This window comes from Lethenteron reissneri, chromosome 56 (assembly GCF_015708825.2).
Source record: "Lethenteron reissneri isolate LAM-NWPU_2019-01 chromosome 56, ASM1570882v1, whole genome shotgun sequence".
In the NCBI taxonomy this organism is placed as follows: domain Eukaryota; kingdom Metazoa; phylum Chordata; class Hyperoartia; order Petromyzontiformes; family Petromyzontidae; genus Lethenteron; species Lethenteron reissneri.
The window spans coordinates 7,195,167-7,213,573 of NC_083834.1; the positions used below are offsets into that span (position 1 = coordinate 7,195,167).

Sequence of the window (18,407 nt, forward strand, 5' to 3'; positions counted from 1 at the left end):
CCCGCGATTTCGATTCGCGCGATTTGGCAACGTACGGTGCGAAAGAAGTTTAACATATAGTGCACACATACACGTGTGTAGTTTAGTAAAAGCATCAGGGAAAGTGAAACTTTCGTGACTGCAAGGATTCATACTCTTAGTTCTTTCGGTAAAGTCACGTAGGTAAAAAATGAAATTAATAAAAAATAAAATTAAAATCAAGTGAACTTGATGCAGCAAATCTGGCTGTGACGCTCCCACCTGATGACGGAGACTTGTGTTGCCTCCGAAACGTCGTGATTTTTATTTTATATTAATTTTAATTTCATTTTTTACCTACGTGACTTTACCGAAAGAACTAAGAGTATCAGGGATAGTGTTGGCGTCGGCTCAACGCATGGGGGCCCTCCTGCGTGTCTGTGGTTCTTACTCAGAAGAACTTGAACTACTTGAACTATTCAGAGAATGCGAGATGCAACTTTGTGCGTGTGGCCTGGAAGATTTTGCAGTTTTTTCCAGGATTTTTCTATGTGCTCAGAGTCACTTTAAGATGTTTTCTTGTTTTTGTTTTTTGTTTGTTGCGGTTGCAATGGCTCACAGGGCTCTACCTAATTAATTAATTTCGATTTGAAGCTTTCGTGACTGCATGGATTCATATTCTTGGTTCTTTCGGTAAAGTCACGTAGAAGGGAAATAATAAAATGATTAAAATAAAACATAATAAGATACAATTCTCAGTGTCCCAATGTCCTTCCGACAGCCCCGTTCTTCACCTGTGGACGGCTGCTTGCGTTGTGGCCGAAACGTCGTGAGAGTTTTATCTTGTTTTATTTTTATCATTTTATTATTTCCCTTCTACGCGACTTTACCGAAAGAACCAAGAATATAAATAAATGAAACTGAAGATAAAAAAGTTTTTTTTTTTTAAACGGCATGGAGCAAGCTTGAAGGGACATGGAGCGGAGCCCCGTGACCTGTGCAAGGCACGTGCTGCGACACGGAATGGAGCACAAACTGGCGGAGCGTGGAGTTGTCCACACATTGAACATGCAAGCCATGTACCATCTTGATAATTGGTTTTTTACCCTTCTATCTGGCAACAAAACTGACACCTTTTTACAAGGAGTCATGTTTGCATAGACCGCAATACCTGCAGTCATAATACAAACAAAAAAACATAACTCTGATAATGTATGCACTGTCCTTGAAGTTGATTGGTCCACACCCGAGACAGCTTTCCTTAGAGCCTAGTCTCACATGGTGTTGGACCAGATGACGCCAAAAGGCGCACAACTCAAAGACAATGCACCATCAGAGTATAAGAGCTCGGGGCAAGCATCTACACTATGGGAACCTCCTTTGCCAGTAAAAATATGATAGAAGGGTAAAAAACCAATTATCATATTTTTACTGGCAAATGAGGTTCCCATAATGTACGATCTTATTTGACAGGTACTATTCTATAGTAATAGGTTTTTACCCTTTCAACTGCTAGAAAAACTGACACCTTTCTACAAGGCATCATGTTTGCAATAACCACAACACAAGCAGTCAAAATGCAAACAAACCAGTTGAAAGGGTAAAAACCTATTACTATATTTTGCCACTGGTAAAGGAGGTCTCATAGGTACTATTCTACTTTACCGAGTGTTGACATCCCCAGCGTTTAACAGTACTGCTTTTTAAATCCTTCATATTAAGTTCACTTGCTTGCTTGCACGCTTACGACCGTGCAAATCTTTCGGTCGTTTTTTAACCCACTTCCCGTGATCCAATCGAGCTGACATTTTTCACACAGCCTCGTTGTGCGTGACAATTTATTTTCGTGAAAATTTTTTTCAAAAATTGTACACTTTTTAGGAATTTTTTAAAATATTTAATTACCAATTGCTTAATGGTGGCAGGCAATCATCTGACCCATAGGTGGCAGCCATCTCAAGCCAGAGGACGAGAGGACTCTAGCCGCCACGCACATAAAGGATTTATAGTGAAAAACTTTGTTTTTACGGGTTAATTTTTTTGTATTTGGATTGTCAGCCAACACCGGTTACAACCCCGAGTTGAGGTGCACCGATTGTTCTCTTTTAGACCCGCCCACCCCCTCAACACGTTCCATTCATTGGCTACCACATTCAGATAAACCCCCCCCTCCCCCTTAACTTGTATTTAAGAGCTCGTCTCTTGGAATTTTTCCTCACTTGATACAATAAATCTAGCTGTGACGGTCCCACCTGATGACGGAGACTTGCGTTGCCTCCGAAACGTCGTGATTTATTATTTTATTTCTATTATTTATTTTTACCTACGTGACTTTACCGAAAAAACTTAAGAGCATGCCAGGCATGTACCTCGAACATGGCGTGGAGCATTTACGGACGGATCGTGCAGTAGGGCACATCCATCACCAACCCACCGCGCAAACAAAGCATCGAGTTTGTTTATTTCCCATTCGCTATCGTACATCCGAGCGGCAGCGATCGACAGACTTTCCGTTCACCAAGGGCCTTCGCTCGACTTAGCCGCTCTGTATATGAACTTCTTTCGCGCCGTACGTAGCCAACCGTGCTAATCGGAGGTGCTTTGATTCGGCCCGCTGGCGATGTTCATAACCGTCGCGGCAACGCAATCTTAGCCGCACTGATCGGGAGCTAGAGGGGAGGGGGGAGAACAATTTTCAACCTGGCAGCAACACCGCTCTTGTAATGTAGCGTCGCTGAAAGCACGTGTCTACGTTGAACTTCTTTCGCACCGTACGTAGCCGACCGTGCCGATCGGAGGTGCGGAAAGGGCCCCCCCCCGGATTAGCTGCCCGACTTCGTTATCTCCTCATTTGTTGCGTTTGCTGTCCACGCTGCATTGTGGAATATTTGGTCTCAAATGCGGTGCCTCGAGGTGCACCGGATGGGAGGCGCGGGGGGGGGGGATATCAACAGCAAATTGCGGCGACGTACAATAAATTATGGACATTTATTTATTTTCGCGTTATCATTGGGTCACGCAAAATTAGGCGTCGGTGTGGACATGTGGCCCGCGCCAAAGGAGTTTGACGGTCGGACTCAGAACCCGCCGTATGCGCTAACCAGCTCGCTTCTAAGCACACAATGGCCGACTTGAAAACAGCACTGTTGTTCTTCTACGTTAAAAGTTCACGGGACGGAAGGGTCCGGCGTCTCACCCTTGCGAGGATGGCACGCTCCGTCACACCGCTTACGGGCGCTACGACGCCGCGTCACACACGCCGCGCTCCCAACGAGAGCCGGGGCGGCGAGTCGATCAAGTTGATCAATCGATATATTGGGGCCACCCCCACATCCTGCCTCCCGAAGTCGGGAAACCCCCTGTACAAGCCACGCCCAGTGTGACGCGGTCGGTGACGATGATGTCGATGATGTCACCAAGCCCCGCCCATCACCCTCCCACGGGAACCGAAGCGACACTTCTTTTGTTCTCCCGCTGTCTTCCTCACAACCCGATTGGTCGAGCGATCGAGTTCGTGAATCGGTCGAGTATCCGACGGCTTCAACAATCGATAGAGCCCAGTTCTGCGCTCCCTCCCCCTCCTTCCCCTCCACCCGGCCCCTTCCCTCCGCCGAAGCTACACGACGCCATGGCAGAGGCGCTATCGTGCGGCCGAGGAGACGGTGACGACGGTTTTCCCACGCGCGTGGCCCCTCTCCATCGCGTGCAAACCCTTCAGCACGTCCTGGAAGGGCAAAACCTTCTCTACGACGGGTCGGATCTGCGGGAGTGCAAGAGTGGGGAGGGGGGAAACATTTTTTTCTTTTTTTGTTTTTCACACCTGATGATGATTGCTTGTGTTGCAGTCGAAACGTCGTGAGAATTTTATTGTTTTATATTTTTATTATTTTATTGTTTAGCTTCTACGTGACTTTACCGAAAGAACCAATAATATCAATCAATTATCTTATATAGATTTACATAGTGCACGATTGTTAGAGCTTGTCACGATGTGAAACATGGCCCAGCCAGCGCAGTAAGTACGAGTTAAAAAGGCTTATGCACACTTCAATGGTTACGGTAATGCCCCTAAAGATAATAATGATCATAGTTACAAAACAAGGTGAGCCCTGATTAGCTGCCTGAATCTTGACACATCTGGTCAAGTATCCAAGCAGCCAATCCGCACCACCGATTAGCAAGGCAGGCTATGTTTGGTGCGAAAGAAGTTCACTATACATACATTAGGTATGAAGAAACATGGGCACTCGCATAAACGGAATGGGACCAAAGCTGAACAGTTCGCAAAGAAGTGTGGTGAAGCACAAACCTCGGAGTTACGACGAGAGAGGGGATTTATGGACGTCATATTCCCCGATTATCTAAATTATTTAGCTGCTATAAATTTCCAAGTGATAAGCCACTTCGTTGAGCTATCGCTTGTGGCCAGGTCGCTTCTGAAAAAATTAACCCGTAAAAACAAAGTTTTTCACTATAAATCCTTTATATGTGTGGCGGCTAGAGTCCTCTCGTCCTCTGGCTTGAGATGGCTGCCACCTATGGGTCAGATGATTGCATGGCAGCATTAAGTAATTGGTAATTAAATATAATATTTTTGTCCTAAAAAGTGTAAAATTTTGGAAAAAAATTTTCACGAAAATAAATTGACACGCACAACGAGTCTGTGTGGATAATGTCAGCTCGATTGGATCACGGGAAGTGGGTTAAAAAACGACCGAAAGATTTGCACGGTCCTAAGCAAGCAAGCAAGTGAACTTAATATAAAGGATTTAAAAATAATCTAAAAGCTAAGTGGGACTTACATGGTAAGATAAAAATAGTTTAGTTTTATTTGTATATATTTTTTCAGTGATTTTTTCACCTTTCCTATATTTTCCACTCCGATCATGTTTTCGTATTGTTTGTTGTAACTTTATGACCCGCCTCAACTGGACATCTGTGAAAAAGAGCTTTTTACGTCATCTGATTCCTCCAGTACAAATACATATTCTGATTCTAAAATGTGAGTTGGACCTTGCGCAGAATAACCAGTGAGTCGAAGCTACAATGACGGCATCGGCGCCCAATATATCAGCTCGTGAGCAGACGCTAGACGGAATCATCGCACCACGAGCCCATTTCACCGCTCCATCTCAGCGATAGACGTCTCTCTCCGATGTGTTCCCTCCTTTAGATGACACTCCATCGTTAGTCTCGACCACCACCCACAAGGCCACATCGTCCCTTCCAGCGACGCATCCTGCCCAAGCCCGCTCAGTTTTATGACTTTAATCGGTCAATATGACGTCTGTAACTTGCGTGTGTTCTCTAATCCACGTGTTCTTCTTCCTGTCTCTCGGTGTAATTCCAAGCGTACACTTTTCCACGCTTCTTTGCAAACTTTTCAGCCGCTTTCCTTCCATTTGTGCCCATGTTTCATTTCATTCAGCAGTGGATCGACCATGGACGACGACGACGATTTATCCTCTCCCGTTGCGATGACGTACATGAACATCATCGCAACGGAACCGGAAGAAAAAATTAAATAACTTTATAGGTATCGAGGCGCCCACAAGGCCATGCGGGAGGGCGTGTGGCACAATTTGGCACCAGCTATCGTAGAGTGCGGTTGTGTCGCTACGTTGTTTGCGGTGAGTACAATGTCTTTAAAAACACATTCCTGCGGAGGGAGCTGGTAGGAACGTTGGGTTGCTCGGTCAATGGCCAGGGTCAACGGCGGCGTGGTGTATTCCGCAAATATGGCCGACTGTGAGGGCGGGCACAAGCCGGCGTGAGTAGGTTAAACGTTGAGTTTTATAAGGGCACCACGGGGTGACCAGCCCCTCCCCACCCAGCCCCACCCCCACCCAGCCCCACCCAGCCCCTCCCCACCCAGCCCCTCCCCACCCAGCCCCTCCCCACCCTCCCCACACAGCCCCTCCCTTCCCACCCAGCCCCTCCCCACCCTCCCCACCCAGCCCCTCCCCACCCAGCCCTCTCCACCCAGACCCACCCCTCACATTTTTGGATGCACGACGGACGGACGGACACAATAATCCCCTGTGGGCTGGTGGAACCAGGTGGTTCCTAATAGTACCAGTGGCGCTATGCCTCTCTAAATAAAATCAACGCTGAACCCCTTGTGCCTTTCCGAAAATCAGCGGTGAACGGGACACCCACCCTGCAACTTCCAGACGTTAATTTTTCATTTCGTCCAGCAGTGGATCGAGCGTGGCTGACGACGATTGAATGACGATGCCCTCACCTTCTTGCTGTTGACGAGCTCTGTGATGTCGTCGAGGGCGGGGCCGTTGGGCGTGAAGAACCCCCATCGGTAGTGAACTCCGCTGTAGAAGCTCTGAGCGCACGAGGACAACGACGGGGAGGGGGGGTTACCGTCGCCGCCGCCGCCATCACCACGGCAGCGGCGCCGTGATGCGATAAAAAACATAGACTACGAGCGAATCACCGATCATGCAGATAAACTAAAAACAACTATTTTTTTTTATATGTAATCGCTTTTTTTGCATGTATGATATTGAATGCTTTTTACTGTTGAGTGCTTTGAGTGTTGGAAAAGCGCGATATAAATAAAATGCATTATTATTATTTTCGCAGGTAAGGCCCACTCGAAAACGTACAGTTCTAAATGTGGAGAGAAAAACCAGAGGACCCGGAAAAAAACCCACACGACCCGGGGGAGAGAGAACATGCAAACTTCAAATATACAACAGGCTTCCGGGTCGGGATCGAACCCACGACCTCCTGCACACCAGGCGAGGTAGTTTACATCTCGTCACACACACACACGCAGCAGCAATCATCGCAGACAAATGCGGGCTTGCTGGCCACGTGCTCCGTCACGTTATGCTGCACAGCGACATCTGCCACTGGGGGGGGGGGGGGGGTGGCCCCTTCCAATGTTTTAAGAATGAGCGAATGAGCAAATGAGCGAATCGTCGAGGTGAACGATCGTGCCCTTGGGGCTCGTGCGCAGGGGACGCCGCAATGGGGGGGGGGGGGGGGGGGGGGGGGGACGCCGCGCCACTCACGGAGAGCACCCTGCGGCCCAGGGTGAGGCCCGACTTGACCATGCCGTCGCCGAGGCCGAAGCGGTCGGCGTTGAGCAGCAGCGGCGTCACCAGCGTCACGTACTTGGCGCTCGTCCACGGTCGCAGGCAGCGCAGGGCCCACTGCTCCAGCGAGCCCCCTACTCCGTCCAGCACTAGGTCGAATCTGGTGGGGTGGGGGGGGGGGCGATGGAGGGGGGAATGGTGGGGGGGAGTGGGGGTTGGAGGGGGGGCCAAATGGGATGTTTAACACTTTCGCGACCAAAATTATCCATAATAGAGGTTTTTTTGGGTTAGATCCCGTAAACATAAATGTGTCGTTAACCCACCACTACCCGACACGGCCAATGAGTAAGATTTGTCACGTAAACAAAACATGCCAATTAGTAACTACTTCGGCACACCGGCGTGTTAGAGAGTAAACCCACAGGCGGTTTGCCAGAGCTGTGAAGGGTGGTCGTGGTGGTGGTGGGGTAACGACACATTTATATTTACACGATCTAACCCAAATTGGTCGAGGGGAGGGCAGAGGTCAGCAGCTCATGGCGAGAGTGCCCGTGGGTACTCCGGGAGGGGAGGTCAAGGGGCAGGGGTCAGCAGCTCACGGCGAGAGGGCCCGTGGGTGCCCCGGGAGGGGAGGTCAAGGGGCAGGGGTCAGCGCTCACGGCGAGAGGGCCCGTGCGCGCTCCGGCAGGTCGCGGTGGCGGTAGTCGAGGGTGTGGTCGGCGCCGAGGCCGGCGAGGAGCGGGCGGGCGTCCTCGCTGCACGTCACCGTCACGTGGGCGCCCCACGCCTTCAGCAGCTGCGCGGGGGGCAGGGCGGGGAAAGCCGGAGCGGCGTCAGGGGTCGCCGCGAGGTCGCCGTGGGGTCGCCGCGGGGTCGTCGCGAGGTCGCCGTGAGGTCGCCGCGGAGTCGCCGCGGGGTCGCCGCGGGGTTGCCGCGAGGTCACCACAAGGCCGCCTCTCGCTGCGGCGCGGGTCCCGTTTCGACACTCGAGACCAGAGGTCGCAAACGGGTTTACGCGTACCCGGCCGCACCAGGGTCGCAAATGGGTACCCCCGTTCCCTACCCGATACCCGTACCCTACCCGAAATGAGTGACAAACAGTTACTCACCAGTGACTCACGGCCTACCCGTACCCGTACCCGGCCGCACAAGGGTCGCAAACGGCTACCCGTACCCGGGTCGCAAACGGCTACCCGTACCCGGCCGGGAACGGGTAGCCGGGTATCGGGTAGGGTACGGGTATTGGGTACCCGATTGCGACCTCTGCTCGAGACGCGATACAATGCCCTTTGTGTCAGGGTTACGATTCGACGTAATAAGATGTTCCGTTGGTTTAGTTTTCTTCTTCACGAGAAATCTTCTGTCGCGATGCGATATCGTTTGTCACGTGCTATGTTGCACGATACCGATACGATGTTTTACGTCGGGATTTCATTTATTGTGATGATGATGTCTTGCTTCACAATGCGATGTAACACGGTCATAGTTGCGTTCCTCAAGAACACCGCGTAATGGAAACATCGCGTTATAATCAATAATATATAATGTAGGGGTAAAGCACAGTCCGCGATAACACCGTGAGATGCGTACGCAGCCCGAATAAAGACCGAGGTGCGTGGGTAGCATCTAGAAGCATCCAGCAGCATCCCACTGCCTTGTGTGGTGCTGCTACGCTGAGGCAGCTGTTAGACCGCTTGTTCCTACTCGCGCTGCGACGTAGTTCCAGTCACTCGATCGCGTTATATACAATTCGCATCCGCGTTGTGAAAAAATGTGTTCCATAATACATTCATCATCGGTTATATCCAACTCGCGTTATGAAAACAACGCGCGGCGTTATAGAACAGATTGCAGACCGACGACGATGCGACACAATGTTCCGTATAATTTTTTCAACAGCGCGATATCTTGCACGAGACGATTGTCAAACTATTCGCGATACGATACAGACCGTCATCGCTAGACGATGCCGTGCAACTGCGCCTTCCAAACGGACCGCTTGCATGCAAGCCGCAGCCCCGATCAACCCATCTGTGTGTCAACCCATCTGTGTGTCAACCCATCTGTGTGTCAACCCATCTGTGTGTCAACCCATCTGCCGCACCGGGACAGCTGCTGCCCCAAGCGTGCCCAGCCACTTTGCCGTTGGCAGTCGACGTGTAACCCGCACGGAGACAGCATTGCCCCGGGAACTGCACCAATCTCACCTGGATAGCGAATGTCCCCACTCCTCCCGATCCACCCAAAATGAGAACCCTGTCAATTCAACAACAACAACAGACTCTCAAGTGAACACGTCACCCAACGTTAGTTTTAGTTGTTATTATTATTCATATTATTTTACACAGGGATCAGTCTAATCGTTGAATTGTGAGTGAGTGCAGGTGTTAAAGCAATCCTTACCAGCAGTGCTCACTAACAACAGCTGTGCCGGTCGCTGTTACCAGCTGTATGGGTCACCCTTACCAGCTGTGCTCACTAACAACACCTGTGCCAGTCGCCCTTATCAGCTGTGCTCACTAACAACAGCTGTGCCAGTCGCCCTTACCAGCTGTGCTCACTAACAACAGCTGTGCAGGTTGCCGTACCTCTTGCCGCGAGCCGTCTTGTTGTTGAGCCCTCCCGTGGTGACCAGGGCGGACCAGGCGGTGAGCGCCACGTACGGGATGGAGGCCGCCTCCTCGTGGCTCAATCGCATCGGCCGGTGGGCCACCTGTTGTGGGTGGTCGGCACAGGGCATAGAGACCCATAGACTCAGATAGAGACCCACACACTCAGAGACCCACATACTTACATAGAGACCCATAGACTGAGATAGATACCCACTCACTCAGAAAGCCAAATAATGACATAGAGACCCATAGACTCAGATAGAAACCCACACACTCAGAGACCCACACACTCACAGATACCCATAGACTCAGATAGAGACCCACACACTCAGAGACCCACACACTCACAGATACCCATAGACTCAGATAGAGACCCACACACTCAGAGACCCACATACTTACACAGATACCCATAGACTCAGATAAAGACCCACACACTCAGAGACCCACACACTCACAGATACCCATAGACTCAGATAGAGACCCACACACTCACAGATACCCATAGACTCAGATAGAGGCCCACACACTCAGAGACCCACATACTTACACAGATACCCATAGACTCAGATAGAGACCCACACACTCACAGATACCCATAGACTCAGATAGAGACCCACACACTCAGAGACCCACACACTCACAGATACCCATAGACTCAGATAGAGACCCACACACTCAGAGACCCACATACTTACACAGATACCCATAGACTCAGATAGAGACCCACACACTCAGAGACCCAAAAACTCACAGATACCCATAGACTCAGATAGAGACCCACACACTCAGAGACCCACACACTCACAGATACCCATAGACTCAGATAGAGACCCACACACTCAGAGACCCACATACTTACACAGATACCCATAGACTCAGATAGAGACCCACACACTCAGAGACCCACATACTTACACAGATACCCATAGACTCAGATAGAGACCCACACACTCAGAGACCCACATACTTACACAGATACCCATAGACTCAGATAGAGACCCACACACTCAGAGACCCAAATACTCACAGATACCCATAGACTCAGATAGAGACCCACACACTCAGAGACCCACACACTCACAGATACCCATAGACTCAGATAGAGACCCACACACTCAGAGACCCACACACTCACAGATACCCATAGACTCAGATAGAGACCCACACACTCAGAGACCCACATACTTACACAGATACCCATAGACTCAGATAGAGACCCACACACTCAGAGACCCACATACTTACACAGATACCCATAGACTCAGATAGAGACCCACACACTCAGAGACCCACACTCACAGATACCCATAGACTCAGATAGAGACCCACACACTCAGAGACCCAACCACAGATACCCATAGACTCAGATAGAGACCCACACACTCAGAAACCCACATACTTACACAGATACCCATAGACTCAGATAGAGACCCACACACTCAGAGACCCACATACTTACACAGATACCCATAGACTCAGATAGAGACCCACACACTCACAGATACCCATAGACTCAGATAGAGACCCACACACTCAGAGACCCACATACTTACACAGATACCCATAGACTCAGATAGAGACCCACACACTCAGAGACCCACACACTCACAGATACCCATAGACTCAGATAGAGACCCACACACTCAGAGACCCACACACTCACAGATACCCATAGACTCAGATAGAGACCCACACACTCAGAGACCCAAATAATGACATAGAGACCCACACACTCAGATATACAAATACTTACATAGAGACCCATAGACTCAGATAGAGACCCACACACTCAGAGACCCAAATACTTACACAGAGACCCATAGACTCAGATAGAGACCCACACACTCAGAGACCCACATACTTACACAGATACCCATAGACTCAGATAGAGACCCACACACTCAGAGACCCACACACTCACAGATACCCATAGACTCAGATAGAGACCCACACACTCAGAGACCCAAATAATGACATAGAGACCCACACACTCAGATATACAAATACTTACATAGAGACCCATAGACTCAGATAGAGACCCACACACTCAGAGACCCAAATACTTACACAGAGACCCATAGACTCAGATAGAGACCCACACACTCAGAGACCCACACACTCACACAGATACCCATAGACTCAGATAGAGACCCACACACTCAGAGACCCACACACTCACACAGATACCCATAGACTCAGATAGAGACCCACACACTCAGAGACCCACACACTCACACAGATACCCATAGACTCAGATAGAGACCCACACACTCAGAGACCCACATACTTACACAGATACCCATAGACTCAGATAGAGACCCACACACTCAGAGACCCAAATGCTTATGTAGAGATACATGGACTCATACAGAGATTCAAAGCCTTACGAAGGGGGAGGCATACATCACAGCCACGACGCACCACTCCCGCTACTCCTGCCGCAATCATCTGGGCTCATCAACCACCTCAATGCAGAATCAAATATACAAACACAGACATAATTTCAACCGTGATGATGGTTACAAACTGAGTAATCATTGGAAAGATGTGATTAACCATGCAAAAAAGATTTAACTACACTTATTTGGTCCATCTTATTTGACAGACAACTATTACAGATTATTGATAGACAGCCAGGCTTGTTTTACCATGTTTAGTTGTTTTCTCTTTTTTCACACTATTGTTATGTAGGCCAGGCTTAGTCACAAACCGTACCTCTCCATAACAAAGGCTCAGCCTTTGTTATGCAGTCTATTCTTAGTCTTAAGCCTCACCTTACCATATTAATAAAAAGTGTGCCTTACTAAGCCCTTCCCCTCTCCAACCATTATATATACGGAGTGGTAGCTCTTGTAATCTCTCATTTACTTGATACAGCTGTCGTGGCTGTGACGGTTCCACCTGAAGACGGAAGCTTGTGTTGCCTCCGAAACGTCGTGATTTTTATTTAATTTTACTTTTATTAATTTTAATGTTTTACCTACGTGACTTTACCGAAAAAACCTAAGAATACGGAAGCTTGTGTTGCCTCCGAAACGTCGTGATTTTTATTTTATTTTTATTTTACTTTTATTAATTTTAATTTTTTACCTACGTGACTTTACCGAAAAAACCTAAGAATACGGAAGCTTGTGTTGCCTCCGAAACGTCGTGATTTTTATTTTATTTTTATTTTACTTTTATTAATTTTAATGTTTTACCTACGTGACTTTACCGAAAAAACCTAAGAATATGCAGAATCACAGTTGTTGCTCTGCGTCAAAATCAGTAACCACGCGGAGAAAGAGATGGGGAAGCACGCACACGAGGGCCACTGGGGAAACAACGGCTTTGTGCGAGAGCTACCTCGTTGGCGCTGGCCACGACGAACTCGGCGAACGTGCCCTGCTTCCACGGAGGCAAGGCCAGCCACACCTGCTCCCAAAGGGTCATCAAGCAACAACGCGGTCACTCATCCAAGTGGACAACATCCCAATGTACGCGAGTGTACGTGCGCGCGTGTATACATACTGTGTGTGTGTGTGTGTGCGCGCGTCTGTGTATGCGTGCATGCACGTGTGATTGTGAGCACTCTTGTACGTGTGTGTGTGCGACTGTAAGTGCCAACGTGTGTGGGGAGTGGCCTCTGTGGAGGAGGCTCGTGAAGGACGCTACTGGGCAGTTGGAGGCAGTCGCCCTCCAACAACAACGGAGGGCGGAGGAGCAACGCTCACAACAACGAGCGGAGCGCCGGGTGTCTAAAGCACAGCAAGTTGGCACAGTAGGGGGCACAGGTGGTGCATCAGCCAGTCATCTCGGTCATCTCGGTCAGTCGACCCGTGGCACCTGGGTCTGCCCCGTGACCTCCTGCCAGCGGGCATTCGACACTTCATGTGGCCTCAAGGTGCACATGGCCTGGCACAAGCATCGTGGTGACGTCACCGCCACTTAGTGGCGAATGGTGGTTGTTATTGTTGGGGAGCGGTAGTGGACTGGTTAACGTGCTGCGCTATAAACCCGCTCCTCTATAATTAGCACGGTTGCCTAAGTACGGTGAAAAAGAAGTTCAACATATATCCAACCCGGCGACCCAGGATCGATTCCCACTCATCACCAACACCACTGACGATTATCTGAACTGGTCCTGGGCATGCCCCAAGGGCGACTCAGCCTCAAATGAGTACATCGTGCGGTGTATAAAGGGAGACAAAGGTGGTCAGGCGTAGTACTGGCCACCCTCGTGTGCCGTGCCGACCTTCATATTGCTTCTCGCTAACAGCACTTGCCCCAACAATCTACTCAGACAATACGGGGGATCTTTGTCTTTTATCGGTCTATCTCCCGATACAGCAATGGCAGCCGTTCCTCTGCAGCGAGAGTTTGAACATTCCACGTGGCCAATCGCAGTGGTCGCCTGTCCAAAGGGAGGATTCAGGCTGGCTCTGCCACATGGGATTTATCGAGAAGGCATCATAAAAGCCTCTCCCCCTGGGACCTCCAGCACAAGCTTAGTTGGGTGTTTCCACCGTGGTATTTTGTAGAAAATAGTGGCAGATGGAGCGGTTACCAGCCCCGTGCACACATGTCACGTGACCTCGGAGTGCACCTAGCCTAACACAAGTGCTGTGTTTACATCACCACCACTTAGTGGCGAATGGCGGCTGTTGTTTAGTGGATGAGTGGGTGCGTGTGTGAGTTGGTGAATGAGTGAGTGGGTCGGTGGCAGAGTAAGGGACACAGCTGGTGCATCTGCCAGGCATCTCAGTCAGTAAACCCATGGCACCTGGGTCTGTCCCGTGACCTCCTGTCAGTGAGCCTTCGACACTTCACGTGGCCTCAATGTGCACCTGGCCTGACACAGGTGCCGGGGTGATGTCACCACCACTTAATGGCGAATAGTGAATATTGGTATTGGGTGAGTATGTGAATGGGTGAGTAGGTGAGTGGGTGAGTAGGTGAGTGGGTGAGTAGGTGGGTGGGTGAGTTTGCGGGTGTGTGTTTGTGTGTGCGAGTGACCTCGTCGCCCGGGCGGAAGTGCTGGACAGAAACTCCGCACTCCATGATGACCCCAGAGCAGTCCCTGCCCAGCACGAGGGGCAGCTCGCTGTCACGCGGATTCATGCGCAGGGGGTCGCGCATCGTGTTCAGCACGCGCGCGCCGTATCCGCCTGCAAGGGGCAATGGGGTCGAGAGGTCACCACGCAGCCTTGTCCACGCGGCGACTCGCACAACAACGACAACAGCGACAACAAAGGCCGCTGTTCGCCGCTAAGTGGCAGTGACATTATCACGGCGCTTGTACCAGGCCAGGTACATGTGGCCTCACGCACAAAGAACCCCCCCGTGTAGCGTTAACAGACTATTGGGGCAAGTGGTGTTCGTGAGTAGCACCTATGTAGGTCGGCACGGCACACGAGGGGTGGGTGGCCAGCACCGCGCCCGGCCGCCTTTGTCTCCCTAGTGAAGATGTTTACACATCTCACCAGGTACTCATTTGAGGCCGAGTCGACCTAGCGGAGGAGGCTCAGGACCGGTTAAGATAATCGTCACCGGTGTTTGGCAGTGAGCGACAATTTTCCTCGGGTTGCCGGGTTCGTACGCCCAACTCACGCACGCACAGCCTCTCGCACCCAAGCGAGCGCTCCGACAAACACGCGCGCGCACAAACGTACGTACGCGACATGGCGGCGTCGATGGGGTTGAGGCTCGACGCGTGCACCCTCACCACCACCTCGTTGGGGTAGACGATGATGGGGAAGGGAGTGTTGGCGTTGTAGCGGAGCGCGTCGAGCCCGCCGTACGACTGCAGCTGCCACGCCGGCATGACGGACGCGCGCGCCGCCGAGCATCGCAGGCCCCGGGCGGGGGCCGTGGCGAGGGAACCTCCCCCGGCAGCGGGAGACGCGAGGAGGAGGCCCCTGTTGTCGTGGGCAGCTTGAAGGGGCCGCTGTGTGCTAGCCCGCGCTGCCAGCGCCCGCCAGCGGCACAGGGCGTACGACATGGCCCCCCGGTCTTAGTGCTGCGAGCGGCGAAGGCAGAAGTCGGAACAAAAAGTTAAAAGTCGAATTCGTTTGGCTGGTGAGGTTGCGGTGAATGGGATAGCGAGCACTGGATCTCCCGTGTAAAATAGCCGGGCATCTAACCGGGGGCCATGCGTTGTAACAAATCAAATAAAGTTTAACACGTAGGCGACTTTCGCGACCAGTATCATCCAAAATACAGGTTTTTTTTGGGGTTAGATCGCATAAATATAAATGTCGTTAAACCCGCCACCACCCGACACAGCCAATTAGTAAGGTTTGTCACATGAACAGAACATGCCAATTAGTTACTAGTACAGCACACCGGTGTGTTGTAAACAGTGTGGATTTGCTCTCCAACACAGCGGTGTGCTGTACTAATAAGGAATTGGCACGTTCTGTTTACGTGACAAACCTTACTAATTAGCTGTGGTGGCGGGTTTAACGACACATTTATACTTACTCGATCTAACCCAAAAGAAAACCTGTATTATAAAATCAAATAAACTTACATGTGAAATATATATAAGCGACTTTTCGGGAAATTGCCCTTCATCAGCACAAAAATCGTGACCTCATTGGTGTGCTATGAAGGTCCATGTCCCGAAACGTCGCCTTTTACATATTTTTTTCTCTCTTTTAAGGCAGTTCTATAGACAAATGTGTTGAAATTTTCAGTTACACCACGCGTACGATGATGTAACTCCATGTCAACAATCCTTTATAAAGGATGGTTCAGTTCAGTTATTAGGTGTAGCCCTGTGCGGCTCTTGAATCGGCTTCAACCGCAACAAACAAAAACGTGAAGAAACATTTTAAAGTGACGACACGCAACAGAAAAATCCAGGAAAAAAACAGCAAAGTCTTCCATAAAAAGCACCGTATATGAACGCTGTGTGCAAAAATCCCAGTGGGATGCAAGTCAAACAACAACAACAACAACCACGGTCCGGATGTCTTGTGACCCGCCATTGAATTCTGTCAAACGTAATATTTTTTGTATTAAAAGGTTTACTTAAAACATTAATTAATATGCAACGGAAACAAACAAAAAACATATTCTTAGGTTTTTTCGGTAAAGTCACGTAGGTGACTTTACTGAATATTTACTGAACTGAATATGAATACTTGCAGTCACGAAAGCTTCAAATCTAGAAACAAAAAACATGTTTGGGGGTCAGTTAATTAGGGGGGGGGGGGGGGTCACGAGACATCTGGACCACCACCCTCTAGACGCGCGCAGCGGTCAGCCCACCGCGCCCTCCGCTAGGCGCGTTTCTCAAACGTCGCCGCAGCGGTGAGCGCAATGGGCCCCCTACCCCGTGAGGCTGACAAACGGGAGTTCAGTTCCCCGTCCACGGCTAACGTCAGTGGCAAGTTACAAGAACTCAACCGGTCCCGCAGCTAAAGCCTCTCCATGAACTGTCACTGACCAGCGTGATGGTGACGACGATGTATGGTCATCATTAGACCTCCTTTGCCAGTACCAACATATAATAATAGGAGTTTTCCCCCTTTTTTTCTGGCAACAAAATTGAAACCTTGGTACGTCTTTTGGGCGTCCGCTGGTCGAGCACCAATTGGGTCAAGTTTCATTTATTTCAAGTTCATGTATTAGGTATAGCCCTGTGAGCCATTCGGCTCTTGAATCGGGTGCAACCGCAACAAACAAAAAACAAAAACATGAACAAAAAACATCTTAAAGTGAATATGTGACTAAGTGCAAACAGAAAATCCTAGAAAAGACAGCAAAATATTGCAGAAAAAACACCGTACACCAACTCTGTGTGCTAATTAGAGTCGAGGCTCAAAAGAAAGCCGTCCCTTGGTGTGGACCAATCAGTTTCAAGGACAATGCCAATATATTATCATGGTGTGTCTTTTGTTTGCATTTTGACAGTATTGTGGTTAATGCAGTTACATGAATCCTCGAAAAAAATTCTCAGTTTTGTTGCCAGAAAAAAGGGGGAAACCCCTATTATTATGATGTATGGTCAAACTACTATCGACACGGGTGTGGAGCAGAGGTCGCAAACGGGTTTTGATTCCTTACCCGTACCCGGCCGCACCAGGGTCGCAAACGGGTACCCGTACCCGGCCGTACCCGTACCCTACCCCCGTACCCAGCCGGGTACGGGTAGGGTACGGGTATCGGGTACCCGATTGCGACCTCTGGGATGAAGCCATATTGCAGGCGCGTGTCGGTTTATTCTAGGAACTTGAATTGTGAGAAGAGACAAGACGTTGGGAAATGAGTGACAAACGGTTACTCACCAGTGACTCACGGCCTACCCGTACCCGGCCGGGTAGCCGGGTATCGGTAGGGTACGGGTATCGGGTACCCGGTTGCGACCTCTGGTGTGGAGGCGGGGCAGGGGGGGGGGTCCTCATCCAGCAGTGGAATGACACACGAGAGCACTGCAAGTGATCACGACTTGATGTGTACCAGTTACCTTAATTATGAGTAGCGATCAGCGGGTCAGACTCGCCTCAATTCAACGCGGAGGCGAGCGATATAATCGGCAACAACATCGGCGGTATCATCAATTACAACTATGAACATTCGTGTAAATACAACACAGGCTATCAATAATAATAACACATCAGTTAGTGTAACTGTGATGACGATAATGATCACACGAGTACAATATCCATGTCTCGCTTGAGTCCGATCAGCTGAGAGCCCCCGCCCCCCTCGAGCCGCCTCCTCCAATCAGCGCGCGCGTTACTCGCACCCGCGGCCAATGAGCGCGCGCGGTGCTGCGGGGTCAGAGGTCGAG

General features: G+C 50.1%; 1 protein-coding gene across 2 annotated transcripts; it reads right to left on the reverse strand.

Annotated features, from left to right (window-relative positions):
• Nucleotides 1-1,781: 1,781 nt before the first annotated feature.
• On the reverse strand, nucleotides 1,782-18,310 carry RTN4IP1 (reticulon 4 interacting protein 1). Of its 2 annotated transcripts, none has more exons than XM_061574864.1 (10): nucleotides 18,081-18,310; nucleotides 15,284-15,626; nucleotides 14,624-14,775; nucleotides 12,974-13,042; nucleotides 9,602-9,726; nucleotides 9,221-9,269; nucleotides 7,673-7,809; nucleotides 6,990-7,173; nucleotides 6,203-6,295; nucleotides 1,782-3,718 (listed from the first exon to the last, which is right to left on the reverse strand). In XM_061574864.1, the coding sequence occupies exons 2-10, from the start codon at nucleotides 15,606-15,608 to the stop codon at nucleotides 3,599-3,601; spliced, it is 1,254 nt and encodes a 417-aa protein (XP_061430848.1). In that variant the 5' UTR covers nucleotides 15,609-15,626; nucleotides 18,081-18,310; the 3' UTR covers nucleotides 1,782-3,598. The 2 variants fall into 2 exon arrangements, with proteins under 2 accessions (XP_061430848.1, XP_061430847.1); XM_061574863.1 differs by having other exon boundaries at nucleotides 17,902-18,310.
• Nucleotides 18,311-18,407: the final 97 nt, after the last annotated feature.

Coding starts and splice junctions, on each gene's coding strand:
- RTN4IP1 (XM_061574864.1), bottom strand. CDS start 15,608: ATGTCGTACGCCCTGTGCCGCTGGCGGGCGCTGGCAGCGCGGGCTAGC. Junction 14,776..15,283: donor CATCGACGCCGCCATGTCGC/GTACGTACGTTT, acceptor TGCCCCTTGCAG/GCGGATACGGCGCGCGCGTG. Junction 13,043..14,623: donor ACTTCCGCCCGGGCGACGAG/GTCACTCGCACA, acceptor CTTTGGGAGCAG/GTGTGGCTGGCCTTGCCTCC.